The sequence below is a fragment of the Balaenoptera musculus genome, chromosome 4, assembly GCF_009873245.2.
Source record: "Balaenoptera musculus isolate JJ_BM4_2016_0621 chromosome 4, mBalMus1.pri.v3, whole genome shotgun sequence".
Taxonomy (NCBI): domain Eukaryota; kingdom Metazoa; phylum Chordata; class Mammalia; order Artiodactyla; family Balaenopteridae; genus Balaenoptera; species Balaenoptera musculus.
The window spans coordinates 10,684,920-10,711,362 of record NC_045788.1 but is presented as its reverse complement, the minus strand read 5'-3'; the positions used below and the strand labels follow the sequence as shown (position 1 = coordinate 10,711,362).

Here is a 26,443-nt window from a genome sequence, read left to right as displayed (position 1 = left end):
TGAAGATATTTTACTTCTAGACACAAAGGGACTGCTCTAGAAATATTCCACACCCCATTCCCCAACTAAGAGAGAGAGGAGGAAATCACTGGAAAAATAAAACCTTTCCCAGAGCTGAAGAGAAAATCAAATCTTAAAATTAAAGGGTCCAACATATTCTCAGAGGGGTTAATAAATGATCCACACATGGACTTATCTACATGTGATTCTGGAAAAGCAGGATAAAGAGACTGTATTAAAATGGGAGATGGCGGGGGGCGGTTTGGGGAGGTAAAAGGGGATAATCTGTCTGTGAAGGTTCCACTTACCAGAAGAAAGAAGTTTCCTACAGCAATCGGAAAAACCACTTAAGGCTGCCAAATGGAGGGGGAACATTCCATGTATGCCACGCCTAAAGTGAACAGGACAGTGTCCTCATCACAATGCAATCACTTAAATAAAGTAAGAAGAAACTATTCAATACTTAACTTATCCAGCTACTCTCCTCTTAGAGCAGGCCTTTTCCACCTCAGCACTACTGTCACTGTGGATTTTCTGTGGGGCTGGGGGCTGGGTTATCCTGTGCCTGTAGAGGCCACCAGCGCCCCCGGTCTCTACCCACACTGCATGACAGTAACACTCTCCTCCCCAGATGATGACAACCAAAAGGTCTCTAGACATTTGCCTCAGGAGCAAAACCCATTCCCCCTGCCCCGATGTTGAGAATCATTACCACAAGGCAAAATGTTTAAGAATGTTCACTGCAGTAACTTTTGTAATAGTAAAAACTTGGAAGCAACTTGTGTTTGTAAATGAGAATGAATAAATTGTGAAATCTTTACAACAGAATTAAATTTTATAAAATGAATGAACTAGAGTTACATATAGAGACGAGGAAAAAAAGCCCAAATTTGTATCTACATGGCTAAACCAACAACTTCATGTAAAAAAAAAAAAAGTTTAAAAAAGTGTACAGTAGCATACCATTTACAGAAAGTTTAATAGAAGATTTAAAACATGTTAATAAACATATAAAAAGGTAATAAAAATTTAAAAACATACATATAAGAATGATAAACATCAATTTAAAAGTAGGGTGTTTCTTTCTGCAGAGCATGCAAGAGAATCCATCTTTCAAACAAAATCTTACATGGAAACTTTAATATGTTACTCATAATCTAGAAAGAACTGGGGTAAAAAAATATAAAAATACCCTATGCTGGTTTACCAATGAAATCACATTAAACATTCTATTCTATTACATCGCCAATACAAAGAGGAAAAAGCTCAAGCAATTAGTACTACATTGAGGACAAAATCCACGTTTCCCTGACAAGGCATCAACACCTTGGGAAGTACTTACTTTGCAGTGTCAGCACCACTTGTAATTAGAGTGTTGATTAGCAGCTCATGGCCGTACCTCGCTGCTATGTGCAAAGGGGTGTTGCCATTCTTATCCTCACAGTCGATTACTGCTCCTGCAATAAAGGACATACTATCAGACACTGAACTATGTAACGATCAAGTCAAATCCATTACATGGAAAGTGATATAAAATGCAATTCAAGCACAAACTAATGGGTATAACAATTTAACCACAGATTTCATCCACAGCACATTTACTGGGCCAGGCACTGGGGTTACAGATTTCACACTTAAAGCAATTTTGTGAACTAAGCATAAGATTTTAACAGATTTAAAAATTACAAAAGGGTTCTGGGCGTCCAATAAGTTTGGAAACCACTGTATTTAAACAAAATCAAACACATTTCTTTAGAGTGAGACTTTCCAAAGCTTTAATGTGCACACTCTGTGTCACCAAGAAGACAGCATGCAATACTTTATGAATTATTTGATCATGAGCTTATTCCTACCCTTTCCCTGCAAAATCAGAACAGCTATTGTCTTGAGGACTACTAATAAACAGTTCCTTGGAACATGGCTTGTGAAAACACTGCTTTAATGTACCCAAAAGTTCTTTTTATTTAAAAGTTTAGCCTGCCTAGTACTAATTCAAATGCAAAAGAATACAAGTTCAGAAAATAAATGAAAATGCTAAAAATAGTTCAAGATAGTCAGAAGGGAAAAGAGAAATGCAACCGAGTTTCTTAATATATAATACAGTTTGCAGTAGAAAGGCAGAGTTTTCTATCTAGCATGTTTTAAAAAAGCCAACACTAACTGCTAGAGAAATTATATTTATAATCTAAGGGAAACAATACAAAAATAAATGAAAAACATAATTACAAAAGATACATGTAAATGGCATTTAAAATTCTTCATTATCTGATTTTCATGAGCTCTGATATCAAATGTCAAAAATGTGTACACTGCTATGACAATTCCTCAATACCATTCATTATGTGGATGCTTTTACTACACTTAAGAAAAAAAACAAACAGAAATACTTTTTTACCACTCTGGATAATGGTTTGTGATCTGGAGAATCTACCGTGGAGGGCAGTCATGTGCAGTGGGGTTTTTCCATCTTTGCTCTGAAATAAACACACACGAGATTTAAAATTCTTGTTATATCTGTAACATGTAATTGTTAGTTTTATTTTGAATATCCTCTTGCAACTTTACTCTGTAGAACTATTACTCAAGCGTTAAGTTTAACTGAAGCCTGTGGCAGTAAAACAGCTGTTTGAAATTATGAACTAATTTTTTAGTATGTATATCATAAAGCACAAATATACAGAAACCTCAATGCCCACAGTTTTAAAAAGGCCCGGAGTGGTGGGTGTGGTGGAATCTTAGTATCACTCCTATTTCAGGTGGGGGAAGTGAAGCACAAAGGATATTAATGATTCGACCAAGGTCACATCACTGGAAGTGGTACTGCCAGGATGTGCTGCCCACGGTTCAAAAATTTCACACTGCTACAATTCTTTTGTTCTAAGAAATGCTGAATCCCTCCTTGACCGAGGAAAAGTGAATGTTAGAATTAACTTCAGAAACTATAATTCACTTAAAAAACTTTATACATTATTTTGTTTATAATTATTTGTAACAAATAATGTTAGCTATTTTCCCAAATTATTTAAAATAATAAACCAGACTGGCCTTGCATCTGTGTTTGATGTACAAATTCTGAAATTCTAGAGGAATTCCAAATATGAAGAAAAACAATGCCTGAGTTAGGTGATATCTTTTATTGTGAGTTAGGTAAAGTCTTTTCTTCCCTAAAATTATTTTGTTAATCAAAACATACATGTGACCATAACAAAGGAAAGAAGTATTTGGGGTATTTTCTTTATCTGCCCAAAATTTAAAGTACATGGTGGGGTGGGAAAAGGTGTGACAGCTATCTGGGTTGACAACTGGATATATTGTGAGAAATTGTATATTTCTTGCTTTCAACCTATATACAATTGGGTTTCTGTCCTCTACAGTTAACTGATTATGGAATAAACACTTGAAGAGTGGGAAAAAAAAAAATTGGTAAGTGACACAATCAATGAGGCAGGGTTCATGATAAGCAAGGTTATGAAAAACCAGAGCTATACTGCTTTTTAAAAACCATTCATTTTACTTCTATGTAGTATTCTGTAGGACAACCAATTTAAAAAATTATAAACTGAATAATTACAAACATAAATTCACATTCCAATTCTAGTCATCCACAACCTGATCAAGGACAGAAACATCAAAATAGAGAATGGGATGGGAGGAAAAGATGAAGGAGAAAGGTGCCTTGATAAGGAGAACTTGAGGGTCAGCAAATACAATTTTGTTCTTGCAAGGCAAATGTCAAAGCCTTAACTCCTTAGTCAAACAATAATTCGATAAGCATAAATTTGACAAATACAGGAAACATAGGTGTCAGGAACGAAGACATATTCTTGAATGAATGCACATTCTTAGGCGTTGAAAACTCACTGCTATCAACAATTTTTACATAATGTCAGTTGGACGGTACCTCAGAGGTCATCAACAACTTGGGGAATGTGTTTCAATGGAACTTGGCGGTAAGATAACTGGGCAACTGCACATCAGCAGGATGTCATACGTCCTTAGACAAGATTAAAGCAACTTTTATGAAATCTATTTTTAAACCAGCATCACGGTCTGTTGTCTTCAAATCTACTTAACCACCACATCTTAGCTGTTTTGCTAAAACATTCCCTTGTCATGTGTAAAATCTACCACTGAATTTTCTAAATCATTAAGGAGGTAACTTCAAATAGGACCACTCGTCTAAGCATTATACTACAAGTGACCCTCTTGTAGAACTGGTTCTCATCTCAACATTTCAAAAGAAAATACAGACTGAAAAATAATCATAGGTACTAGAGTCAGCTACGTAGGCAATGACATGAAGCAAGTGATTAATTATCTTCAAATTATAGTAAATAGTCATGTCTAAATGGCACCGTATAAAATAGAAAGGCTAATTTTTACCCAGAGCCATATAAATTAAAAAATGCATAACAGTTAACGATATAGGTAAGCCTCTTATTCCATGATACTTAATATTTAACAAAGATAATTTTAACTACAGCCACTTTATCATAAAGGGGTCTCACAGAGACTAAAGCTACTTGATGAGATCTTTTCGTTTGAAGAATATGAAGATAATTTCAAAATTTTTATTTTGAAAAACTCTTCATTAAAAAATATTACTAGGCTTTTGAGGAAACAAGTAACAAATTTCCCACCCCCACAAGAATTCTGATATTTTTTCTAGGCACTGATTATCCAAACAGCAGGAATTCTTCAAATCAAAATAAGCAGTTTGAACTTATCAGTAAATATTTAGAAGTTATTTAAATTATTAAAAATAAAACTTTAGTTTAGCAGGTGATTTGATTGAGAACTAAAAACTTTAAATGTATATTCTTAAAAGAGACATTTTAATCAGAAAGGGGTTCTTTATGATATCTCATGCCCTTTCCTTCCATGGGTTGATATGTATAAATTTTGTCCTTTAGCTGGCAGGGGGCAATTTAGAGCAATGACCTAATTATAGATGGGCTTGCTGCTGCTACAGCTGTCAGAGTGGGTCAGTGGCATCGTTAAAGGATTTTCTAAAGTTAGAGAGGTAAGAAAATGAACTCCTTTCTCTACCAGTCTGAAAGACACTGGCTCATCACACCTACAAAAGGAGCTGAAATTTTATGCAATGAAAGCTATGAAAACATTTGAAACTTCAATGTTTTTACTAATCCTGAACGGTTCAATTTTTTTTGTGGTTTTCTTTTCTTTACACCACAAGACATGGTTTGGCAAGTGCTCAAAGAATGAATTAATAAATTAATACAGAAGCAATCAGTGAAAGCATCTTGGAAAATATAAAATGATGATTATACATTATGAAGTAGTTATGTTCAAAACTGTGGTTGCATGTGCATTTCCAAAGAATTATGCAGTAAAGGTACGTATATTTTGGCTCCAGAATTTTCACATATTTCTAAAATTCAAATGTTCACTCTTGAAAGGGAATGACCAAAAAACCAAAAAGCAACTATTCTTATATGTAAAACACTGTATCAGTCTTCTAATTTTTCTAACACTGTGAAAAATTTCAAAACAGAAAAGTTGAAAGAATATTATAGTGAACACCCATATACATACGACCTAGAGTCTACCACTAACATTTTACTATGTGAGCATTATCATACATCCATCTCTCTACCCACCCATGCAATTAAGTGATGCTTTTTTTGGGGGGGGGGGTGCCACACTGCGTGGCATGCAAGACTAGGGATCAAACCTGTGCCCCCTGCAGTGGAAGTGTGCAGTGTTAACCACTGGACCGCCAGGAAAGTCCCTAAGTGATGCTTTTTAAAGTCAGCTGCTGATATCACTACCTATTACCTCTAAACACTTTGGTATGCGTATCATTAACTAGGGTTCAGTATTTGTTTGATTTGTAACCTTCTACGGGAACATTTGCATGCAATGAGGCATATAAAAAATGTACCACCTGATGAGTTTTGACTAACACTTATTTATATAACACAAAGCTGTCAAAATACAGGACATTACCACCACAGAGAAAGTCCCCCTACACCCCCTTTTCATCAATCCCTCCTCCCAGAGGCAACAATTGTTCTCTCTTTTTCCCCCCACCCCAACTATAGAGTCTGGAACCCCATATAACTGGAATTTTGTCTGTTCTAAAACCTTATATAAATGGAAATATGAATATATTCTTGTGTAAGGCTTTCACTCAGCATAGTATTTTTAAGATTCATCTGTGTGTTATCAGTAATTCACTCCTTTTTAGTAGCTACTGATACTACGGTGAACTCCTAAATACTAGATAGGGATTCTGATATTACTTCATACCTTCATATTGACATCGGCCCCATTGCCTACTAGAAGCTCTAAACACAATGCTCCATGTGTTGATGCAGCAGCAAAGTGCAAAGGAGTAAACCCTTTTTCATTCTTTTGATTTACATTAGCACCACAGTCTATAAGTTCATTCACGACAACATCTTGTCCATTGTAGCAGGCTACATGAAGAGGTGTATTTCCATAGGCATTTGGTTCATTCATCTATTGGAAGAAAAAAATTGTCAATCTTAAAGCAGTCTTCCTAATTATCGTTGTGAGCTATTTTAGCAACACTGTGGTTGAAATCTAATTATTAAAGTGAGAAACAAACAGGGATAAATACACAGATATGGCTTATAATTTCAAACTTCTTTAAAAATAATGAACATAACAACATTTTGGTGTCAAACGATTTTGTAGCTTCAGGGAATATAACTCATATATACAATGTCTACTTCATGACAAAACTGAATGATTCCAAGAGATATTTTAGGAAAATGAAAACAAATAATATATTTTTAAAAGCATTCTAGGTAAGGGACAATCATAGAATTAATTCTAAGAATCATGAAAAATGAACACAAACTGAAAATTCTGACATATATTGAAAAACACGCATATTTTCTGCTATTTACAGTGACAAAAGATTAAAGTTGGTGATTAGTAGAAAGATTTTTAAAAAAATGACTGACATCCTTTTCTATTTAATTCATTTTTGCAACAAACTTGGGCTTTAGATATTTTCCAGCCTACATACTGACATTTTACCAAAATGAATATGCTCAAAAAATATAGTCAACACTGAGAAATAATTCATGTAAATGAAGTTTCTTTATCTTTCTCTTTCTTAAAAAATATATTGGATGAATATTTTAAAGTTTACATAACTTTTCTGTGGTAAAGAATTTTACTTTCGCTCCTGTCTTCTGGGAGGTAATCTATGGCACACCTGACAGCTGTGTCCTTGTCCAGGGTGGGAGCTGGCTACCCTGGACCTGAGAGTAGGATCAGGCACAGCGGGTCTTTAGCGCAGGGCCAACCACAGCACATAAACCAACCATGTGATGGAGGGGAGGGGCTTTGGGTCTGTTGGTATCAGTGGACTTGGAGACTGAAATCAACCATATGAGCAATTTTGATCAATCAATCATGCCTATGTAGTGGAGGCCCAATAAAACTCTGAAAACAAAGCTCAGGAGGGCTTCTCTGGTTAGCAATACTATGTGCATATGTCACGTTCTGATGCTGGGAGAGTAAGGAGTCCTAACTCTGTAAGGAGAGGCCCATGGAAGCTTTGTGTTTAGGATACTCTTAGACTCTGCCTTGTGTGTCTCTTCCTCTGGCTGATGTTAATTTGTATCTTTTCTGCCTAATAAACCATAACAGTGAGTATAATAGCTTTCAGTGAGTTTCTGGAGTCCTTCTAGTGAATCATCAAAACTGAAGTCAGTCCTGTGTGGAGAATGTGCCCTCTAACCTTGTGGTTGGCCCCAACTTATCACAACTCTATTTAACATTTTCTTTTCTCAGATCTCCGGTAACAGAAATTAGAGGAAGTGAAAATGCAACACTTAACTTTAGTCAAGTTATCTAGATTTCATCACCAAAAGGTGGCGGACACAGAAAAGATTCTCCCTCGGAACTTCTTCCAAAACTTTGAGAGATTAAATTTATTGTTTTAAGTCACTCACTTCAGCTCTAGGAAACTAAGTCATGCAACTGGAGGCCACATGTCACTAAACGGCTCTAAGTCTGACCACTTTTTCTGAAGAACACTCTCACCAGAGTTTATAATTTTGCTGTCAATAACATAAGCTTTAAAAATTGCACCAGAATGGACTTGAGACAGTGATCAGAAACAAGGCTATCTCATTTATCTAGATCAAGGGTCTCTTAAGGCATTATGTCACTCTGTTGAAACAGAGCTATAGGAAGTGCTGAGTTGAAATAAAACTTTCATCTGTTTGTACTCTACAAGCTTCTACCTAACAATGTGTTTGAATTTTTGATCCCTACATTTTCAATAACTAAGTGCCTCACAAAGTCCTTAAATTAAATTAATAGGCTATCCAGCTCCACAGTTCTGTCACGTATTCTTTGTCCAACCAGATTACCACCTATCTTTCTGTCTTTGCAGCTGATCTAAATTACCTCCCTCTCTCCTTCTACTTGGCTGCTTTTCATCTGTGTTTTTTTTAAATTTATTTATTTATTTATTTATTTTTGGCCGTGTTGGGTCTTCGTTTCTGTGCGAGGGCTTTCTCCAGTTGCGGCAAGTGGGGGCCACTCTTCATCGCGGTGCGCGGGCCTCTCACTATCGCAGCCTCTCCCACTGCGGAGCACAGGCTCCAGACGCGCAGGCTCAGTAGTTGTGGCTCACGGGCACAGTTGCTCCGCGGCATGTGGGATCTTCCCAGACCAGGGCTCGAACCCGTGTCCCCTGCATTGGCAGGCAGATTCTTAACCACTACGCCACCAGGGAAGCCCCTCATCTGTGTTTTAAAGACCACATGAGTTTGTCAGAACTGTGCCTTAAGGATGGACTGTGGGAGCTCCAGGTATTCTTAGCTATCCCAATTCCGTAATCAAATATATTCAGATGAAGGAGCAACCCCTCTGAACCAAACAGATCATACAGTAAGGAACACTTGCAGCTAATGGGCCAGAAGCCTCTAGTTTTCCTGCCTACCTCTGGCCAATATCCTGTAATGTGAACAGCTACAGTCATTTAAAGGAAATATTAGACAAACTGGGCAAATAATACTAACAATAACCCAGTCACTTAGGAAAATAATCCAAATATGTCTGATCTGCTGGTTTCCATAGCTGAAATGAAGCTACAGGGCCTAGAATGTGATGGAAAAGAAAAACTTCTGTCAATCAACCATTCACCTTTGGAATATATTTTACCTCTTAATACATTTGACTAACTTCATAACTTGGTCAGACATCAGTGCACTGTGTATTATGTAAAGGACTATAAACATAAAACTATTAAAAGACAAAAATGTTATTGTTAAGAAATCATCTTTTAAATTTGAAATAACTTCTGCCAACAACAAAATCACAAACACACAAAATGCTCCATTCTTCTGTACTGCTTAGTCTGTACACCTACATCAACCCCAAGATCAAGAAGGTACTTGACTACACTGATCATCCCGCTAGAGGCTGCTGCGTGGAGAGGTGTATAAGACTTCTTGTCCTTGCATGTCACTTCAGCTCCGTGTGCCACAAGTAATTTCACTACTTCAATGTGACCTGAAAATGTGTTTATGAAGAAAAAACAAGATGAGTGTATGGAAAATATGAAATACAATCCTGAATATCTTTAAAGACAGGTAAAAATACAATACAAATTAACTAGATAATGCATGACAAGTCACCAATTAATCACATTATAACCAGAGAGAGGATAGAAGAAAAAAATAGGAATTCAGGATAATTTTGATAAATGCTGATAGAGGTAACTAATAATTGAAAGTAATACATTTATTTATTTTATCCAATGATAACCCTGCAATCTTCCTTTTACCTAGATCTTGTTGTTTCCAAGGTTGTTTTAATACATTCTCCAGTTCTTAAGTTAGCTTTTCATGTCTAATGTAAGACATTAGTTTACGTTGTGGAATCTTCTTCTACGTGGAAATCTAGGAGTGACTTGGGCTTATTTCTTAAAAATGTCAGGTCTTTAGAACACGCAGCTAAAAACTTCTTTTTCCTTATTATTTCCACCAGATGCCTTAACAACCTTGTATCAATCAGGATAGGCTAGGTCAGCAGTCCCCAACCTTTTTGGCAACAGGGACCGGTTTCATGGGAGACAGTTTTTCCACGCGGCGGGGGTGGGGCGGGAATGGTTCAGGCGGTAATGTGAGTGATGGGGGGGATGGTTCAGCGCTATGGGGGGGATGCGGAGCAGCAGATGGAACTTGGCTGGCTCGCCTGCCACTCATCTTCCGCTGTGCCGCCCGGTTCTGGGGGATGGGGACCCCTGGGCTAGGTTATACGTGCTGCGGTTAACAACCAACTCCCAAATCTCAGTGGCTTAAACAATTAGTGTTTTATTTCTCATTAGCATTATGATAGCTTGGCCAGAGGGCTCTGCTCAGTCACGCAAGGATCCAGATTCATGGAGCTGACACACCATTTGAAGGCAGCTTGGTCACTGTGCCAGGAAGGGGAACAGACTACAGTCTCACACCAGCAATTAAATGCTCTGGTCCACAGGGGATGCTACTTTCATTAGTCAGAACTAGTCTCAGGCCCCACCCAACCACATAAGGAGGCCAGGAAGGGGGACATGTAACTGGAAGGTGGGAGAACCACTGTTCTCCTTTCTTATCTCCTCACTTCTTGTCACATTAGATTATACAGTGCTTTCTCCTCCTCCCAAAAGCCTTTCCACCTCTGTGCCTTTGTTCATGGGACTGATTCCTACGTTGTACGGAATGTTCTGCTTGGTCGTTTCTTTCTAACCGTTGTTACTAATCCTCAAAGAAGGTCATGTCAGTTCCTATCTTCCCTAGAAGTCTAAGGCTTCTAGTTGCCTAGCATTATGTGGTCAAAAGCACAATGTACCTGTAAATACTATCTAATAAGCATACATAATAATACTTTGTGATGTATCTTAAACTTGAATCATTATTTAACAAACTCTTTAATTACTTTTATGTATTAAGTTCCCAAATATATATATCCTTAAAGACAAATATCATAGGCTCTTATGTTCTACTTCTTGGTGTATTTCAAACAAAATAGGTACCTAATAAATATGTTACATTAAACGAGTTGCTAATGATGCCATTTTTAATACCTCTCATAGGGAAGGAGTATATAAAGTAAATAACTATAAAAACGAGACTTTCAAACATAGTACCTTGCCCCCTTGAAAAAAGGAGTCTATAAGATGCATAAAGAATCAAGTAGATATAGTTGTTCATATATATAAATTATCAATTAAAGAGGATACATTCAGCTATTTTTTTCCCCATTTCAGTATGAAAAATATCTACTATACCTTTAGGAAAAAATCAAAAGAATATCTGTCAAATCATTAGGTGCCAAATTAAATGTGACTATCATATAAGGGCACTAACTGGTACAAAAGATCTCTCATTACACATTACTCTCTGATCTATGGCTCTAGAAAGACAACTACTTGGGTTTACTGTAATGTATTAAAAACCAGGACTTATAATGCCCAGGAGGCTCACACATAAATATAGCTTTTTTAAACCGGGCAAATGCATATTATTCACTAAATATGCCAAAAAGAAACAAATTCTCCTGATTTTTAAGACTAGAAGGCCCATTATACAAACAGAATGGAAAAACTATCCAAAACCAACACATCATTCTAAGTAAATGATTTAGATCATATTAATTATGTAGATTCCAGGAAGTGTGAACTTTTCCTGAGACCCATAAAGCCCTGTTTTTAAAAGGTGCCATGCATAGGGAAATTTACAATCTTAGAATTGACAAATACTTGTTTAAGCACATTTCTGAAATATGTATAAATTCCTTTAATGGACCACTGAAAACATGAAGAAGGGGCCTTTCCATAGCCAGTTTGGGGTGACCTATTTAAAAGAAAAAAGGGAAGAAAGTTCTAGAGTGAAATAAATGATTTTGTTCTAGCGAGGCGGAACCTAGCCAGAATACGTATGTGTTTTCCTTATCAATTTATAGAACGATGCTACCAAGGAGACTAGATTTCATTCAATTCATCTGGGTGTATTTTTAGAAGACAGCATCCAGCAGACATGCGTGGCATACATAATTCTGTAGTCAATAACTCCTTTAAAAAAATTATATCCATGCAATGTGAATTTGATAAATGTAATCATTATCCGTCAGGAATCTGGAAAATTCCCTACATTTTTCTTTTGTTCATGAATGTATTAATAAAAGTAAAATGAGCTATGCTCACAAGTTTTTATGGAAAGGAAAGTAAGAAGAAAAAACACCATTTCACATCAACTCAAATTATGCTTTGCTTTAAGAAGAAATAATGTAATGAGTTGCTTGTCAAGGTAATTAATATTTATTTAGTACCCTCTATGTCAAAGTCATCACAGTAAGGTACTTTGAGGCAAAAAGTGACTGGGTATTGCTAAAAGCACTGAAGGCAACAGAAAAGATGAATGAGTAAATGAATTTTTTTTTAAACAGATCTTTATTGGAGTATAATTGCTTCACAACACTGTGTTAGTTTCTGTTGCACAACAAAGCGAATCAGCCATATGCATACACATGTTCCCGCATCCCCTCCCTCTTGAGCCTCCTCCCATCCTCCCTATCCCACCCCTCTAGGTCATCGCAAAGCACCGAGCCGATCTCCCTGTGCTATGCTGCTGCTTCCCACCAGCCAGCTATTTTACATTCGGTAGTGTATGTATGTCGATGCTACTCTCACCTAGCCCCAGCTTTGCCCTCCCACCCCATGTCCTCAAGTCCATTCTCTATGTCTACCTCTTTATTCCTGCCCTGCAACTAGGTTCATCAGTACCAGTAAACAGATTCTTCAATGAAGGTTCATGGTAGGAGCAAACACAGGGTAGGGAGGGAAAAATGATCAGTTCATTTGGGGACAGAGGTGGGGCTGGGGAACATAAACAGAGGATTCAATCATAGCATAAGGATAAGAGGTAGAACCTAACAGAAAAGTAAGGGTAGCCTCAACCAGGGGACAGAAGGTCAGGGCAAATACAGCAGCCTGTGAGAAATAAATTACAAGAAGACATGTAATGCAATAATGTAATGTCTCTTAGGCTAATATTGTTAGATTCTCTAGAGGTGTCAATGACCTGGACTTAAGGCCTGTCTAATAGACCAGGCAATAACTCCCTACTTTCATATATTTAGCTCCTTTTTAATCCTGAACACCTAAAACAACTGAATGGTTTTAGAAACTGTGTGTCAATACTCCTCTTTTTCCAAGCTTAAAGGAAGGAAGAGACAGGGAAAGGAAAATTATGAATCTCTGAATGTTTATACTCAAAAATTAAATGGACTATGAGGTCCAAGAAATACAGAATATCTTTTACAATCCACAATCAGCCTGAAAAATGACATTTAGTAGATCAAGGAAAACAAAGCCATCCAAGGGCCCCTGAGATACACACACCCAGCTACTCTGGGAGCTCAATTAGAGGCAACCCACAAAATTCCTTGGCCTTCAATTTTATGAAAACAGCTGTTTAGCCAAGTTTAATTCTTTGGAGATAAAAGGCCTGACACCCTCTGCTTAATGTGTGAACCTTTTAATATAAGGTATATAGTTTAAAACCACAGACTATCTGTTCCTGAACTGTCAAGAATAAGCTACTCCAGAATATTCAGAAAAATCCCCAAGACTTAAAATACAGAAAACCTACAGGCTGCGAGGAGGGCACTTTAGGACACCACAGGAGACTTGCTTCTGGATGTTTTACCTTCAATTGATAGAAGAAAAGTGCCCATGACATAACTAGAGGCACAAACCTTTGGTGTGAGAGAAACACCAAGAGCCCAAGAGTTATTTCCATGATGGGCAAAGGATTTTCCTGGACCTTGGGGTTACTGTCAACTGCTCTGAGTTCATTTGGTTTCTTACATTTTTGTATTTTATACAATTTTATATAGTTTTTAAAATTAATAATCTTCTATCAACCTTCGAATTTTAAGTGAGAGCTAGGAAAAGACAAGAGCAAAGGCAGGGAGTAGTGAGGATAAGCTATGCCTGTGAGAAGAGGGGCCAGACTGTCTTTGTAGTCAGTATGAGAGGCACAAGGGAATGAGACCAGCACTACATGGCAGGTCCGTCAGTCCATGTAATTTTTCCTAAGTCAGAGGAGCAAGAACAGCAGAAGCAGAATGGACTGCTGGGAGGAAAAGAAAAAGCCCTGAGCTCCATGGCTGCAAAGCAAGGAGTTCTTCAGCTCTATTGTAAGACGCCCCACCCACGGCTTCCTTCCAGAGGCACAGCCTAGCCCTACGGGACTTGCAAGCTTTGCGGCAGGTTGAGATCCACTTCGACCTGCGTGGTCTTAGCGTCCGCAGGCCAGCATCTCTGCTCTGTTCTTTCTGTGCGTTTTAAAGTATCCTGAGGAAGGCTGACCTTTCTCCTCCCTGGCTGTCCCAGTTACCTCAAAAACCCATTAATGCTTTCGTTAGTGCTCTGCTCGTGGAGTTGCGTAGGTTTTAAGCAGTCTGCCCCAGGACCATTTTCCCATGAGCTCTGTTAGTTTCAGACTGCAACTGTGCAGATCCTAAGACTTTCCAAGAATCTTTTTTTTTTCTTTGTTTGGTCGCACTGCGCAGCTTGTGGGATATTGGTTCCCCGACCAGGGATGGAACCCACACCCTCGGCAGTGAAAGCGTGAAGTCCTAACCACTGGACTGCCAGGGAATTCCCTTAAGATGTTAAAAGCAGAAAAGCTGATATCTAAACCTCAGTTTCTTACTGTGAAATTACTGTGGTAGAAATCAAACGTGATATGCCTATTTAACCCAGTGCTTGGCACAAGATAACAGGCTTCTTAATACATCTTCACAACTTCTACCTTAATATTCCCATACAAACAAGGATGGGTTCAGGATGGGTATGAGAATGGGCTTTTAGTAAACACCAATCTAAACTCTGTATCCCAAGCTTGTGTCTAGGACATCTCTCCCTTTAAAAGTAAACAGAATTAATTTTAAACAGCTTTCAGGAGAACTGGACCTAATGTACTCCTGTCCTGGCAAACCTCTCCCGACTGCCAGGCTGGTTACACTTGGGCAGCAAACTCAGATATGGTGCAACTTCTCACTATCCTAAAAGACATGTTATACCAAATGCAAGAACGAAATGTCCAACTTTTCCTTAATACTTAATGTCAAAAAATAAATTTAAAAAACACATACCCATATACGCTGCCCAGTGGATAGCACGTCTATCTTTCTTGTCAAAAGCATTAATATTGGCACCTCTAGACAAGAGTAGTTTGACCATCTGGAATAAAAATAAACACAGTTTCATCAACATTCAGAAGCAGAACTGTTCATGAATATCCATCGTGAAGACTACTCATCTCAAGCTCTCTGGCACCGAATTTCTGCATTTGTAGAAAGGAAAGACGAGACTATATACTGAAGATGCTTTAACATAATTTAATAAACAACAGGACAATATACGAAAAAAGGTTTCACTATGGTGGTTACTGAAGTCAGGCATCAGTATCTTTTTAAAGATGCCACTTTGTGTCCTGGTATTTTATGAACAACTAAGCACAAATCTGGAAAGTCTAAAGGGAGAGTATTTAACAACAGGTTTTATTCCTTTTTGTAGCCCAAAGTGTTATTAAAATTCAAAGTGCATTCTGATCCCAGAAATGTCTTAAATTTAATTCAAACACAGATGCAGTGTCCGTAATATGATTAGACCTGAAGGTCACTGCACAGTCTACTTACCTCATAATGTACCAAAAAAAGTCATTCCCATTATGTCCAAGCATATTTACAATAGTTTCCCCATTAGAAAGGGCATTCCAGATGTCAAAAAGGGACTCATCTAGTGACCTGAACTGCAGTAAAGACAAGAATTCTTTATGTTGCAAAAGCCGAGAAGAACAGTGAAAACAGCACTGCAGCGACTAGCCCTCAGCCATGGAATCTTGGGAATGTCACTTTACCTCTTTTTTTTAAAAAAACTGAAGTATAGTTGATTTACAATGTTTCAGGTACATAGCAAAGTGATTCAGTTTTACAATGTTTCAGGTACATAGCAAAGTGATTCAGTTTTACAATGTTTCAGGTACATAGCAAAGTGATTCAGTTTTATATATACATATATTTCTTCCAGATTCTTTTCTACTACAGGAAAAGAATTGATATTGAATATAGTTCCCTCTGCTATACAGTAGGACCAACCATTTTTACCTCTTTGAGTTTCTGTGTCTGCAACAAAAATGAAGGACTGGACAAGCTGCCCTCAAAGGTTCTTCTAACTCTGAGTCTCATTCTTTCCTAAGTCTACCATGTACATACATAAACCCCACTCTTTGCTATGGCACACCTAACATTAACCAATGCTCCTTGTATAAGATAACTAAATACTAATTTTCTTAAATTGTTTTCTTTTGATGCTCTGTCATCAAAGAATTCTTGACTAAATGTTCAAAATAAACTATAAGAAAATGTTTTCTACACTCCACCTTCCTTTGCTACCATCTTTCTGGGAGAACAATGAAACTCTTCCGCCTTCCTAGACATTCTTTCCTGCAATGACAGAACATACTTTTCACATTGTGTCACAGTTGGCAGTGTTGTCCTTTGTCTCCCCAGGCTGACCATGAAATTCAAGTGCAGGGGCTGTATCTGATAAATAAATTTCTAAATTTGAGAAAGTTATATCATGAATTATCATGAAAAGAAGTCTGAGGGTTTGAAAAAGGCAAAATTAGATAAAAATGAGCAAAATAGGCAAGTTCATTAATAATGGGGGGGGGGCACACACGCAGGGAGAGAGAATCACTGTCTAACTGAATACCACTTACCTCCCCGTGTCCACTGAAAGCTGCATGATGCAGTGCAGTTCTCCCTGCTCGATCGGACACATTTACATTACTCAGCAGCGGGACCAAAGCTTCCGCACACTTTACAGCTTTATTAGCAGCCGCTATGTGTAAAGGGGTTTGCCAGTTTTTGTCTCGAGCATTAACATCTGCAGAATGCTTCAAAAGTACCTGAACTGCTTCCTAAAACATATGAAGATATACAAGACAAATGAGTTAACAGCTTTAGAAATTGTACACACATGAAGGAAATAAAATTTCTTGAGAAAATAAAAATAGTTCTGGCAGAACCTGCTATAAACAAGCCAAAAAACAAAATAGCTTGAACTAAAGGCAGTACTCAGAGCCATGCAAGATACATCAAAATAAAACATTCTCTTTCTCTATCCTCCAATTAAAGGCACAACAATCAGTCTCTATCAAAATGTACAAGAAATACTGACAAATATTCGTCAAAAACATTCATTACTAATCTTGCTTTTCTAGATGGTGAGATACAATTAATTTATACTTTCAAAGCTTTAAAAAGTAGATTTATCACTTTGCCATTAAATATATAAAAATTTAAACATACTATTTCCCAAAGTATTCCACATGCTGTATTTTACAAAATGAAAAATCACTAGGATCTAATTCATTAGAGAGAGAGAGTGAAAGAGAGGGAGGGAGGGAGGGAGGGAAGAAGTCTTTGTTGTGATGCTACCTGGTGGGAAAGTTGGTGTTAACAAGGCAAATTAAGAGTTTACTATTCAAAGGGATTGGTCTCCCAGAAGCACAAGAAAAACGTCACAAAACATCCATAAACTGGACTCATGGCAAAATCGAAAGCAATCCAGTATGCCATCAATATTAAGCAATATAATCAGAACTAAACGTAGCAGAATTTTTTCCTTACAGTGATAATCCTATTTTTGGCAGATGAACAACAAACTACATATGAAATGAAAAGGACCAGAACCAAATCACCTCAGTTCTGTCATTTACAAGGTATAATTATTCAAGTCTAGTAAAACTGACCCTTGGTTTTCTTATCAGTAAAGAGGGGAAAGAGCACCTGTCCATCACTCATCTCAAGTCTGCTATGAAGCAAAAAAACCTAACGTACATAAGACTGTTCAAAAGACTAAAATAACTGTAACTATGCAAAGTAGCAAGGAAGACCAAGCAAAATACTATTATTCATGATTTGCACATAGCCTTTGAAATAAAAAGTAATCAGAACTGCTGAAATATGGGAACCAGCACAAGGCTGGCAAAAGACTGGAGAGACGCCCATCAATCTATCGACCTGCTGAGTAGCTAAGTAAAGACATATGGAGGCTTGCCCTGTGACCTCACAATTCCAATCCAGCTATTTACCCAAGAGAAATTTTAACAAGACCCATCTAAGAATGTTTTTATTTATTTATTTTTTTATTTTATTTATTCATAAGAGCCAAAAACAAGAAATGTAAATGTCCACCTATAGCAAAATAGATAAACTGTTGTACATCCATACAGGAAACACTACTCGGCAATAAAAAGAAATGAACCACTAATGTACACAACAATATGACTAATCTCAAAAGAAGTCAAGACATAGGAGTACATATTGTATGATTCCATTTTTATAAAATTCTAGAACAGGCAATTGAGAGGTGCCTCTGGGGACAGGAGGGACTGACTGAAAAGGGACATGAGGGAACTTGCTGGAGTGATGGAATCTTCTAAATCTAGACTGGGAGAAAGGTTACATGGGTGTATACATTTGCCAAAACTCAACACTATACACTTAAAGTCTGTGCATTTTACTGTAAACTATATTTCAATTAAGAAAAAGGAACATAGGGGAAAAGATACACAGAGGAATATGTACTCAGAATCATGGAGAACAAAGTACAAACACTGTCAGGATTCTCAATCTTCATCCTCAAGAAGGGTATTTTGTGACTTAGGGAGTAACACTAATACCATCCTGGGAAATAGATGTACTAGAAAATAATTAAAAACAAAATGAAGACTTTATAATTGGATAAATTGGGCAAATACAGCATACTATAGATGCCAGGCTTGTCTTAATTATTTCCAACTGGAATTCACAATGCATACCTTTAAGTTTCTGAAAAGTGTGTGGAATACTTATGTTCCATCAGCAAGAACAGAAAAATCAAAGCTATACTTTTGTTTCACAGAAAAACAAGAATAAATCCAGTTTATGGTTGAGGGTGGGTAAGATGGCACCTAAAGAAGGCTGTAAACACAACGACTAAGACTGTTTGAACCCTGGGTCCACTGCTGGGGACGCTTAATTGTGTACCCCACAACTCATGTTGAAGCCCTAACCACCCCCCACCACAAAGCGGTAAAGTTAAATGAGATGATAAGGGAGAGACCCTAACCTGATCAGACTGATGGCCTTCTAAGACGAGGAAGAGGGAGAGAGAGAGAGATTCCCCCCTCCCCCACCAAATGTGAGGACACAGTGAGAGGGCAGCCATCTGCAAGCCAGGAAGAGAGTCCTCATCAGAAACTGACCCTGCTGGACCTTCATCTGAGACTTCTAGCCTCCAGACTGTGAGAAAAAACATTTCTGTTGTTTAAGCCACCCAGTCTATGGTATTTTGTTTGGCAGCCGAGCTGACTAATACATCCATCATTTACTACTCAGAATAATATACGTCAGTGCCATATCACAATAGCAGTGATCTTTGAAAATTCAGAGAAAACTAAAGAACTCTCTAAAGACAGGAGATTCAAAAACAAAAACAATTTTTTTAAAGGGTAAATTTCTGGATATTACAAACCAATGAGCCTGATGTCTTACCCTAGTAAAATTCTAGATTTTATTAGCAACACATTACAAGCATTTAGAAAAAAAATGTAGGGATAACCAAGGATATACACAGTTTTACTAATGACAAAATTACCAGAGTAACCTTGATCCCAATTTTTCCATTATTAGAGGGTATGCATGTGTAAGAAATGCTGCAGGTGTGCCTTGACTTCAGACAAGTAATATCCTATGACACAGATTTAAATAAGATTAAGAAATATGGGGGTGGGGTGATAACAAAAGGTTAAATAATTATATCCAAAGAGTATTCATAGCTTAGGGTCAGGCACAGGGAAAAGAAGGGTTAACGCATTCCAAATGAACACAATGTTTGGGTGAACCACTAATATCTCACATGATAATATATTTTAAACTCAGTTATCTTGATAGAACTAAAATGTTAATTCCTGGAGTTAGGTTAAAAAAATAAATGCATATCCTTCAGAGGATCCAGTGTGATGTGGATGGATAGACAGATAGATAAATAAATAAATAACCCCCCCACACACAGACACAAAGCCCTAATACTCAGAAATTGATTTATTCAGAAGAACACTCAGCATGTATGGAGAGCTGGATTGTATGCTACACTTCAAGACTGACAGTCACAAACCAGTGGTGGAGAAAAGATGAGGCAGCCAGGCAATATGACCAGGTGCATGGAAACCATGTCACGGAAGGAGAGCTGAGGAACTTGGTATAGTTAACCCGAAGCAGTCTTTCTAAAGCCAAGTTCAGTGAGGGAATTAAGCCTTAAGACATCCACTGTCTGTGAGGAGTTAACTTCCTTACTATGCATCTTCAGTGACGCTAGTCATCTCTGTCCTTGGGAGAAGTGAGAAAATAGTCACTCTAATCATCTTCTGTAGAGCTTACTTCTCTCATGGCATCTCAAAAACATAAATCAAAAGCTACCTAAAATTTTGCCTTTTTATATACCCCTTTGTGGTTATGTTTTCTATTAAATGAAGTAAGTAATGTAAGTATAGCTCTCTTTTGCTCTTAGGATATGATAGGAATAATTAAAAGAACACCAGTGAAACTGATCACCTTGACTAGGTTTCCTAGCAGTTTCCCTAATCATGGCATTTTCCTTTTAAAAGAAAAATAATCCTTAGGGCTCAAGGTTTACAGAAGTTATATTTTTATGGAATGGTTACATTTTATAGCTGTTTCCCATAATCCTGCAGAAGAGTAGTAATACTACATACCCTAGTAGTGTTTAGGATGAAAATCCTAAACTTTTTTTAGGTTGAAAAGCTTAAACTTAAACTTATTAGGATCTGTTGCTTTCTAACCTACAGCTTGCCCTTAAGTTCAAGCCACGTACATAGTTATAAAAAATCAGCAGTTAGGTCTCCGGGTGGAACCTACAATCTGCCTTTAACATTAATTATTTTTTTAAAGAATCTTTGGCCTGTTTTACAATCTCTACAAATATACAAAGTGATGATTTAATGTGACAAAACTCCACTAAATTTAATAGTCATATTTCCAAGAGTCATACCAAAAATAGGTAAGTATGACTAATTTATCAATAGGTTGCCATGATGGCAACGTTTATCTTCCTTAACTGCCTTTATTTAAAGAAACTTCACTACAAGAGGGCTAACCACAAACTTAAAAACATTACCATGAATTTCAGAGTTCAAAGTATTTTGGATAACAGGTCTTAGTTTTCAGAATTCCCAGATTCGCCCAAGATCACACAGCTAGAAAGTGGCAGGTGATATCTGAAGCCAGTGTCTCCCGATCCAAGTCCCACAGTTCACCAGCTGTAGCCACCAAGGAAGGACCACCGTCCCCTCCCTCCTCCTCCCATCCAGAGGCTTATGGTCAACAGACCGCCTCTGTCACACCGCAGCATTTTCAGTCCCTTCCAGCCACCTTCTCCTCCACTCCTCTTCACTCACCCAACTCTCGTTTTGGGTTCAAGGTGTACTTCGCAATGAGGAATACAAAGAAGAATGAACAGACAGGAGCGCCCCCAGTTTCTCCTGGGGAAACACCCTCCCAAGGCATGTGTCCCCCTTCTCTCTCCAGAACTATCTGGCCCCACGATGGGCAGAAGGAGCAGTAGCCACCCTCTCTCGTCTCTCACAATTTGAATAACTGAAGAAAACATTAATTTATACAGTCCCACCCTTTTATATTTTAAATTATTTAAAAAATGTTTTCAACTATCGTAAGATAGGTAAAAGGGGTGCTTTGGGCACAATGCATTTGTATAAAGTACCCAATCCATTTTAGAAAGGCAGTAAAATGACAGAAAAAAAGAGGGTCCAGGTATTTGTGTCATCTCTGCTACTCAACAGCTGAGTGGTTTCTGGCAAATTATTAACTACACAGTTCCTTAAAATATCTATCCTACAAGGATGTTATGAGGACTAGAAGATATGACAAGTATAAAAATGAACTTTCTCCCAAAATGTCAGTTATCTTGAAGGTCAAACGACACACAGGATTATAAATAAAAAGGAATTGTTCTTCCTCATAAGACACCTAACATATTTTAAGATTGTATTTAGAACTGGCAACATGTGAGATCAAGTAATGTTTCTGAAACTAATTTCAGTGTTCACCTAAACAATCTTTATTTAGTCATTACACACTGCTGAGATTATTTCTTCAGCACAACCAGCAGAACCTCTGCAACACGTCTATTGGGCTATTGTGAACCAGTCAGCAGAGAAAAGCCTTAAGGAGGAATTTGTAAGATAGAAAAACAACTGCTCTCTTGTAAGAAGTACAGAAGGAGGGTTTTCTATTCTCTGCCACTTCAGACTCTCCAAGAGGCCTTAGTCACAAAAGGAAAATGGAACAATTAACTTGGTTTGAACAAATTCCAAAGTAAAGTGACCAGTCTAAGTATTTTCAGTTGCTTTTTCCTTTTTTGAAAATACAGTATTTGAATATGGACTCATAGGCAGGCCTACTTAATGATTTTATATACAAAATATTTACTAAGAGAAATTTCATACCTCACTACAAGATGCAACTGCTCTGTGTAAAGGTGTCAACCATTTGTTGTCTTTGGCATTAACTCTAGCTCCTGCAACAAGAAGAAAAAAATAGATTGAAATATTTTGCATAAAATATTTTAAATAAATGTCCTGAAAATACTAGTTATATATAGTCCAAATTGGATAACTAACAATTGAAAATGTAGTACTTCATTTTTATACTTTCTGCTAATAAATCACCCTTAAAATACAAAACAAAACTATCCTTTTTAATTGATATAATTATCCAGTAAGGTATTAGCTCTTTTTATTAAAAATCAAAGAAACATCATTTTATATATAGTCTAGAAAAGCCACCTTTATACAGAGCATATCCAAAATGAAAATCAGATCCCAATGTAGAATGTGTGTTAAAAACCTCAAATACTTAAATACATGAATAAGAATACTAAGACATAAAACGTAGACCATTACAAAGTCTTCATTATAATTCTTTACTAGTGAATGTATCATGTTATAATGCAATATAGTAATATCAAAATAGTTCTCCAGTAATGATTAAAAATGCTTTAGTACTATAAAGTTATTTTATAAATGGATACAATGGCTATAACCTTAGGGGAAAATATTGAGAAAGGAAATGAACCAACCCACATGTCTTTCCATGTTATACCTAAAGTTCTAAAGTAGTAATAATTAAAACAAATCAACTATGTATTTTTTGTTTAAAAATTAAGTCAATGGACACAAATTTTCCTTAACAGAATGGATATACCATATAGTAAGACAATAAGTGTATTATGTAATTTGAGGGGGAAAAAAATCTATCACCTATGTAAAATCCACTGATTTGGTGCTTAAATCCCCACCAAACAGAAGCAGCACACCGTGGGATCCCTCTACACAGAGAGAAACAACCTTGACTCTCAGGACTAGAGGAACTTGCAACAGGTCCTGCACTATGAGCAATCCTAGATTTACATCTAGAATCATAACTAGCTAAGTGAGAAGAGGCTTTAGGAACCTAGTCCAACCTCCATACTTTCTAGATGATGAAATGCTGGTACAAGCAAGCAGCTCACCGTCAGAGTCAACTACAGCAGAACCAAGGATAGAACTCAGACATCCTAATGTTTACATTCTGTTTTGAGTGTGAGGTTCTAAGTAATAATCAAGTGCAGTGACTCCAAGTTACAGCCCGAATAACCTCTAGCTATAGGCCCCTAACTAGCTGTATGATCCCTCTGAACCTACATTTCTTCATCTATAAACCAGATCCCCTAATACCTTGTTACAAAAATTAACATGGGAGTTCCCTGGTGGTCCAGTGGTTAGCACTCCGAGCTTCCAACGCAGGGGGCACGGGTTCAATCCCTGGTCAGGGAACTGAGATCTCACATGCAGCACGGCGCGGTCAAAAAACAAACAAACAAACAAACAAAAACCAACAAAAAAGATTAACATATGAACCAATGTACCTAGTACATGTAGCACAGATACATTAGAGGTAGATTTTATAAGTCTGAATGTGAGAGAAAATGAATGAAAGGCAGGTGTAGGAAATCATCCACAAGTGCAGCAGTTGAAGCTGAACTCTGTGTGGGCAGGGCCAGTGAATCACGAACCAGCAGGAGAGCTTTCAAGATTGCTTAAAGCTGTGGGAGAAAGAAAGGGAGTCAGCAAAATAAAGAACCAGCCAGAGGGACTTCCCTGGTGGCACAGTGGTTAAGAATCCGCCTGCCCATGCAGGGGACACGGGTTCGAGCCCTGGTCCGGGAAGATGCCACATGCCACGGAGCAACTCAGCCCGTGTGCCACAGCTCCTGAGCCTGCGCTCTGGAGCCCGCAAGCCACAACTACTGAGCCCGCATGCCACAACTACTGCAGCCCACGTGCCTAGAGCCCGTGCTCCGCAACAAGAGAAGCCACCGCAATGGGAAGCCTGCACACCGCAACAAAGAGTAGCCCCCGCTTGCCACAACTAGAGAAAGCCCACGTGCAGCAACGAAGACCCAACGCAGCCAATAAATAAATAAATAAAATTAAAAAACAAAAAACCCAGCCAGAGACAGTGGTACATTCATGTAATAAACATCTGAACAACTACCGGCCAGGTTCTGTGGAGACCAAAATGGTGAAAAGAGGCTTTTCTGACAACAATAAAGTCAGCATTTGTTTTGGGTAAGAGCACAAACACTTGAAATGTTCACGGGTCAGAAAGTTGGAGCCCTAGAGACAGTGAAGAGGCTCCTTCCTTCTCCCCATTTATCACTTGGAACTTCAATGGTTCTCTATAATCCCTGTACCTCTTTCTATGATTTTGTATTTATGTGCACAGTAGGAGGGCAGGTCCTGGCATTAAGGCCTGAAGGGTAGTGTCACAGACACTTAAAAGACACAAGTACCCTGGAAAGACAGAAGTAGAGAAGAATGAGGCCTGAAAATGGGCCTCCAAGGAAGGGAAGGGTCAGAAGTCTGATTCAAGGCATTAACCAACAAGGAAATAGAATGTGGCTGTCACAAAAAATGAGGATGATCTCTACGTGCTGATAAAGATCTGAGAAATAAAAAGTAAAAACAGCAATAAGTAAGAACTGTATGAATAATATTCTTTACTTTTACATAGAAAAAGGAAGAGTTAAGTATCTATATTTACATTTGCAAAAGGAAACCCTGGAGGAAAGCTAAGACATTAAGAACAGCGGTTGCCTATGTGTTTGCATTGGTGGTGGGGGGCAATGAGAACTGGATGATGTGATGGGGAACTAGGGTAGAAAGGCAACTGCGCTGTAAGCTGTATACCTTTAAAGGTGTGTATATTTTAATTCGGAAATGAAACTGAAATACTACATATTCAAAAAGTGAAATGTACTGAAGAGGAAATGAAAGGAGTGGTCATGAAAAAACACTCCAAGAATTTGGCTTCAAGTGCAAAGAAAAAATTGGAAAGCAGGAAGAGGGTGAAGATAGTCTGTCTTTCTTTTGGAAATGGGTTATCAGATATACAACTGAAGGAAGAAAATCTAATATTTATGGTGCATTTGGCAGCCCAAAGTAAAATACCCTGCTTGCTTCATTCTTCCATTTTAAGTTACAATAATTAACTAATTAATTAAATCGTCTTTCTCTTCACTTTTAATAACAAAATCAAAGTTAATTTTGTCAAAAACATGAGTGACTATAACAAATAATCCACTAGTGGCTTAACGAGAACACATCATGCTGCCCCTTGCAACTAGTAAACAACTTGATAAAAAATTTGGCTTGCTCTTTTTAAAGACTCTAAAGATACTTAACTGCAGGAAGATCAGCACAATGGGATTTTAGACATCTAATCATATCCTATCTCAGAAGACACTCATTGTGTTAAGTCATCTTTCTTCTAGTAACACTAATCAGATATTTCAATTCCTTGGAAAATAAAGGTCAAGTATGTGAGTAATGGTTGAGCTACCTCTAAGGGCACAATACAACAAATATCTCCCCTGCCCACATGGGTAAATTAGTATGTGCTTTATATATTAACAGACAAACATGGCATAGCAATGTCCATTATAAGAGCAGCAGTTGGCGGCACAATGAAAAATGGCTTAAGAACAATAAACATGGCAGTGCACATCAGACGTCCAGGCTACCAGAGCTCATCTCATGTGAGCTCTCTGAAGGTAACCAGACTTCTGTTCCACACAGAGAGCTCCAAAATTAGCTACATATTCATATACACACTACAAAGTAATTCCAGTAATGGAAAAGACATTTCCAGAGTAAAGTAACTAATCCAACAGCTGAAAACTAGCCACAAAGAAGATGAAGACAGGAAAAAGAGAAGGAGAGGGGAGGGAGAGAGAGAAGGAGATGGGGAG

General features: G+C 37.7%; 1 protein-coding gene across 10 annotated transcripts in view; it reads right to left on the bottom strand.

Annotated features, from left to right (window-relative positions):
* The window catches only part of ANKRD28 (ankyrin repeat domain 28), a 175,245-nt gene that overhangs the window by 34,755 nt on the left and 114,047 nt on the right, over window positions 1–26,443 (bottom strand). For 6 of the 10 annotated variants that reach the window (XM_036851838.1, XM_036851839.1, XM_036851843.1 and 3 more), the window contains 8 exons: window positions 22,599–22,669; window positions 16,788–16,988; window positions 15,157–15,244; window positions 9,383–9,525; window positions 6,274–6,486; window positions 2,396–2,474; window positions 1,343–1,457; window positions 309–391 (listed from right to left, as the gene is read on the bottom strand). In XM_036851838.1, coding sequence (XP_036707733.1) covers window positions 309–391; window positions 1,343–1,457; window positions 2,396–2,474; window positions 6,274–6,486; window positions 9,383–9,525; window positions 15,157–15,244; window positions 16,788–16,988; window positions 22,599–22,669 — 993 coding nt within the window. The remainder of the gene's footprint in view (window positions 1–308; window positions 392–1,342; window positions 1,458–2,395; window positions 2,475–6,273; window positions 6,487–9,382; window positions 9,526–15,156; window positions 15,245–16,787; window positions 16,989–22,598; window positions 22,670–26,443) is intronic. The other 4 variants (XM_036851841.1, XM_036851842.1, XM_036851840.1 and 1 more) reach the window with 2 other exon arrangements.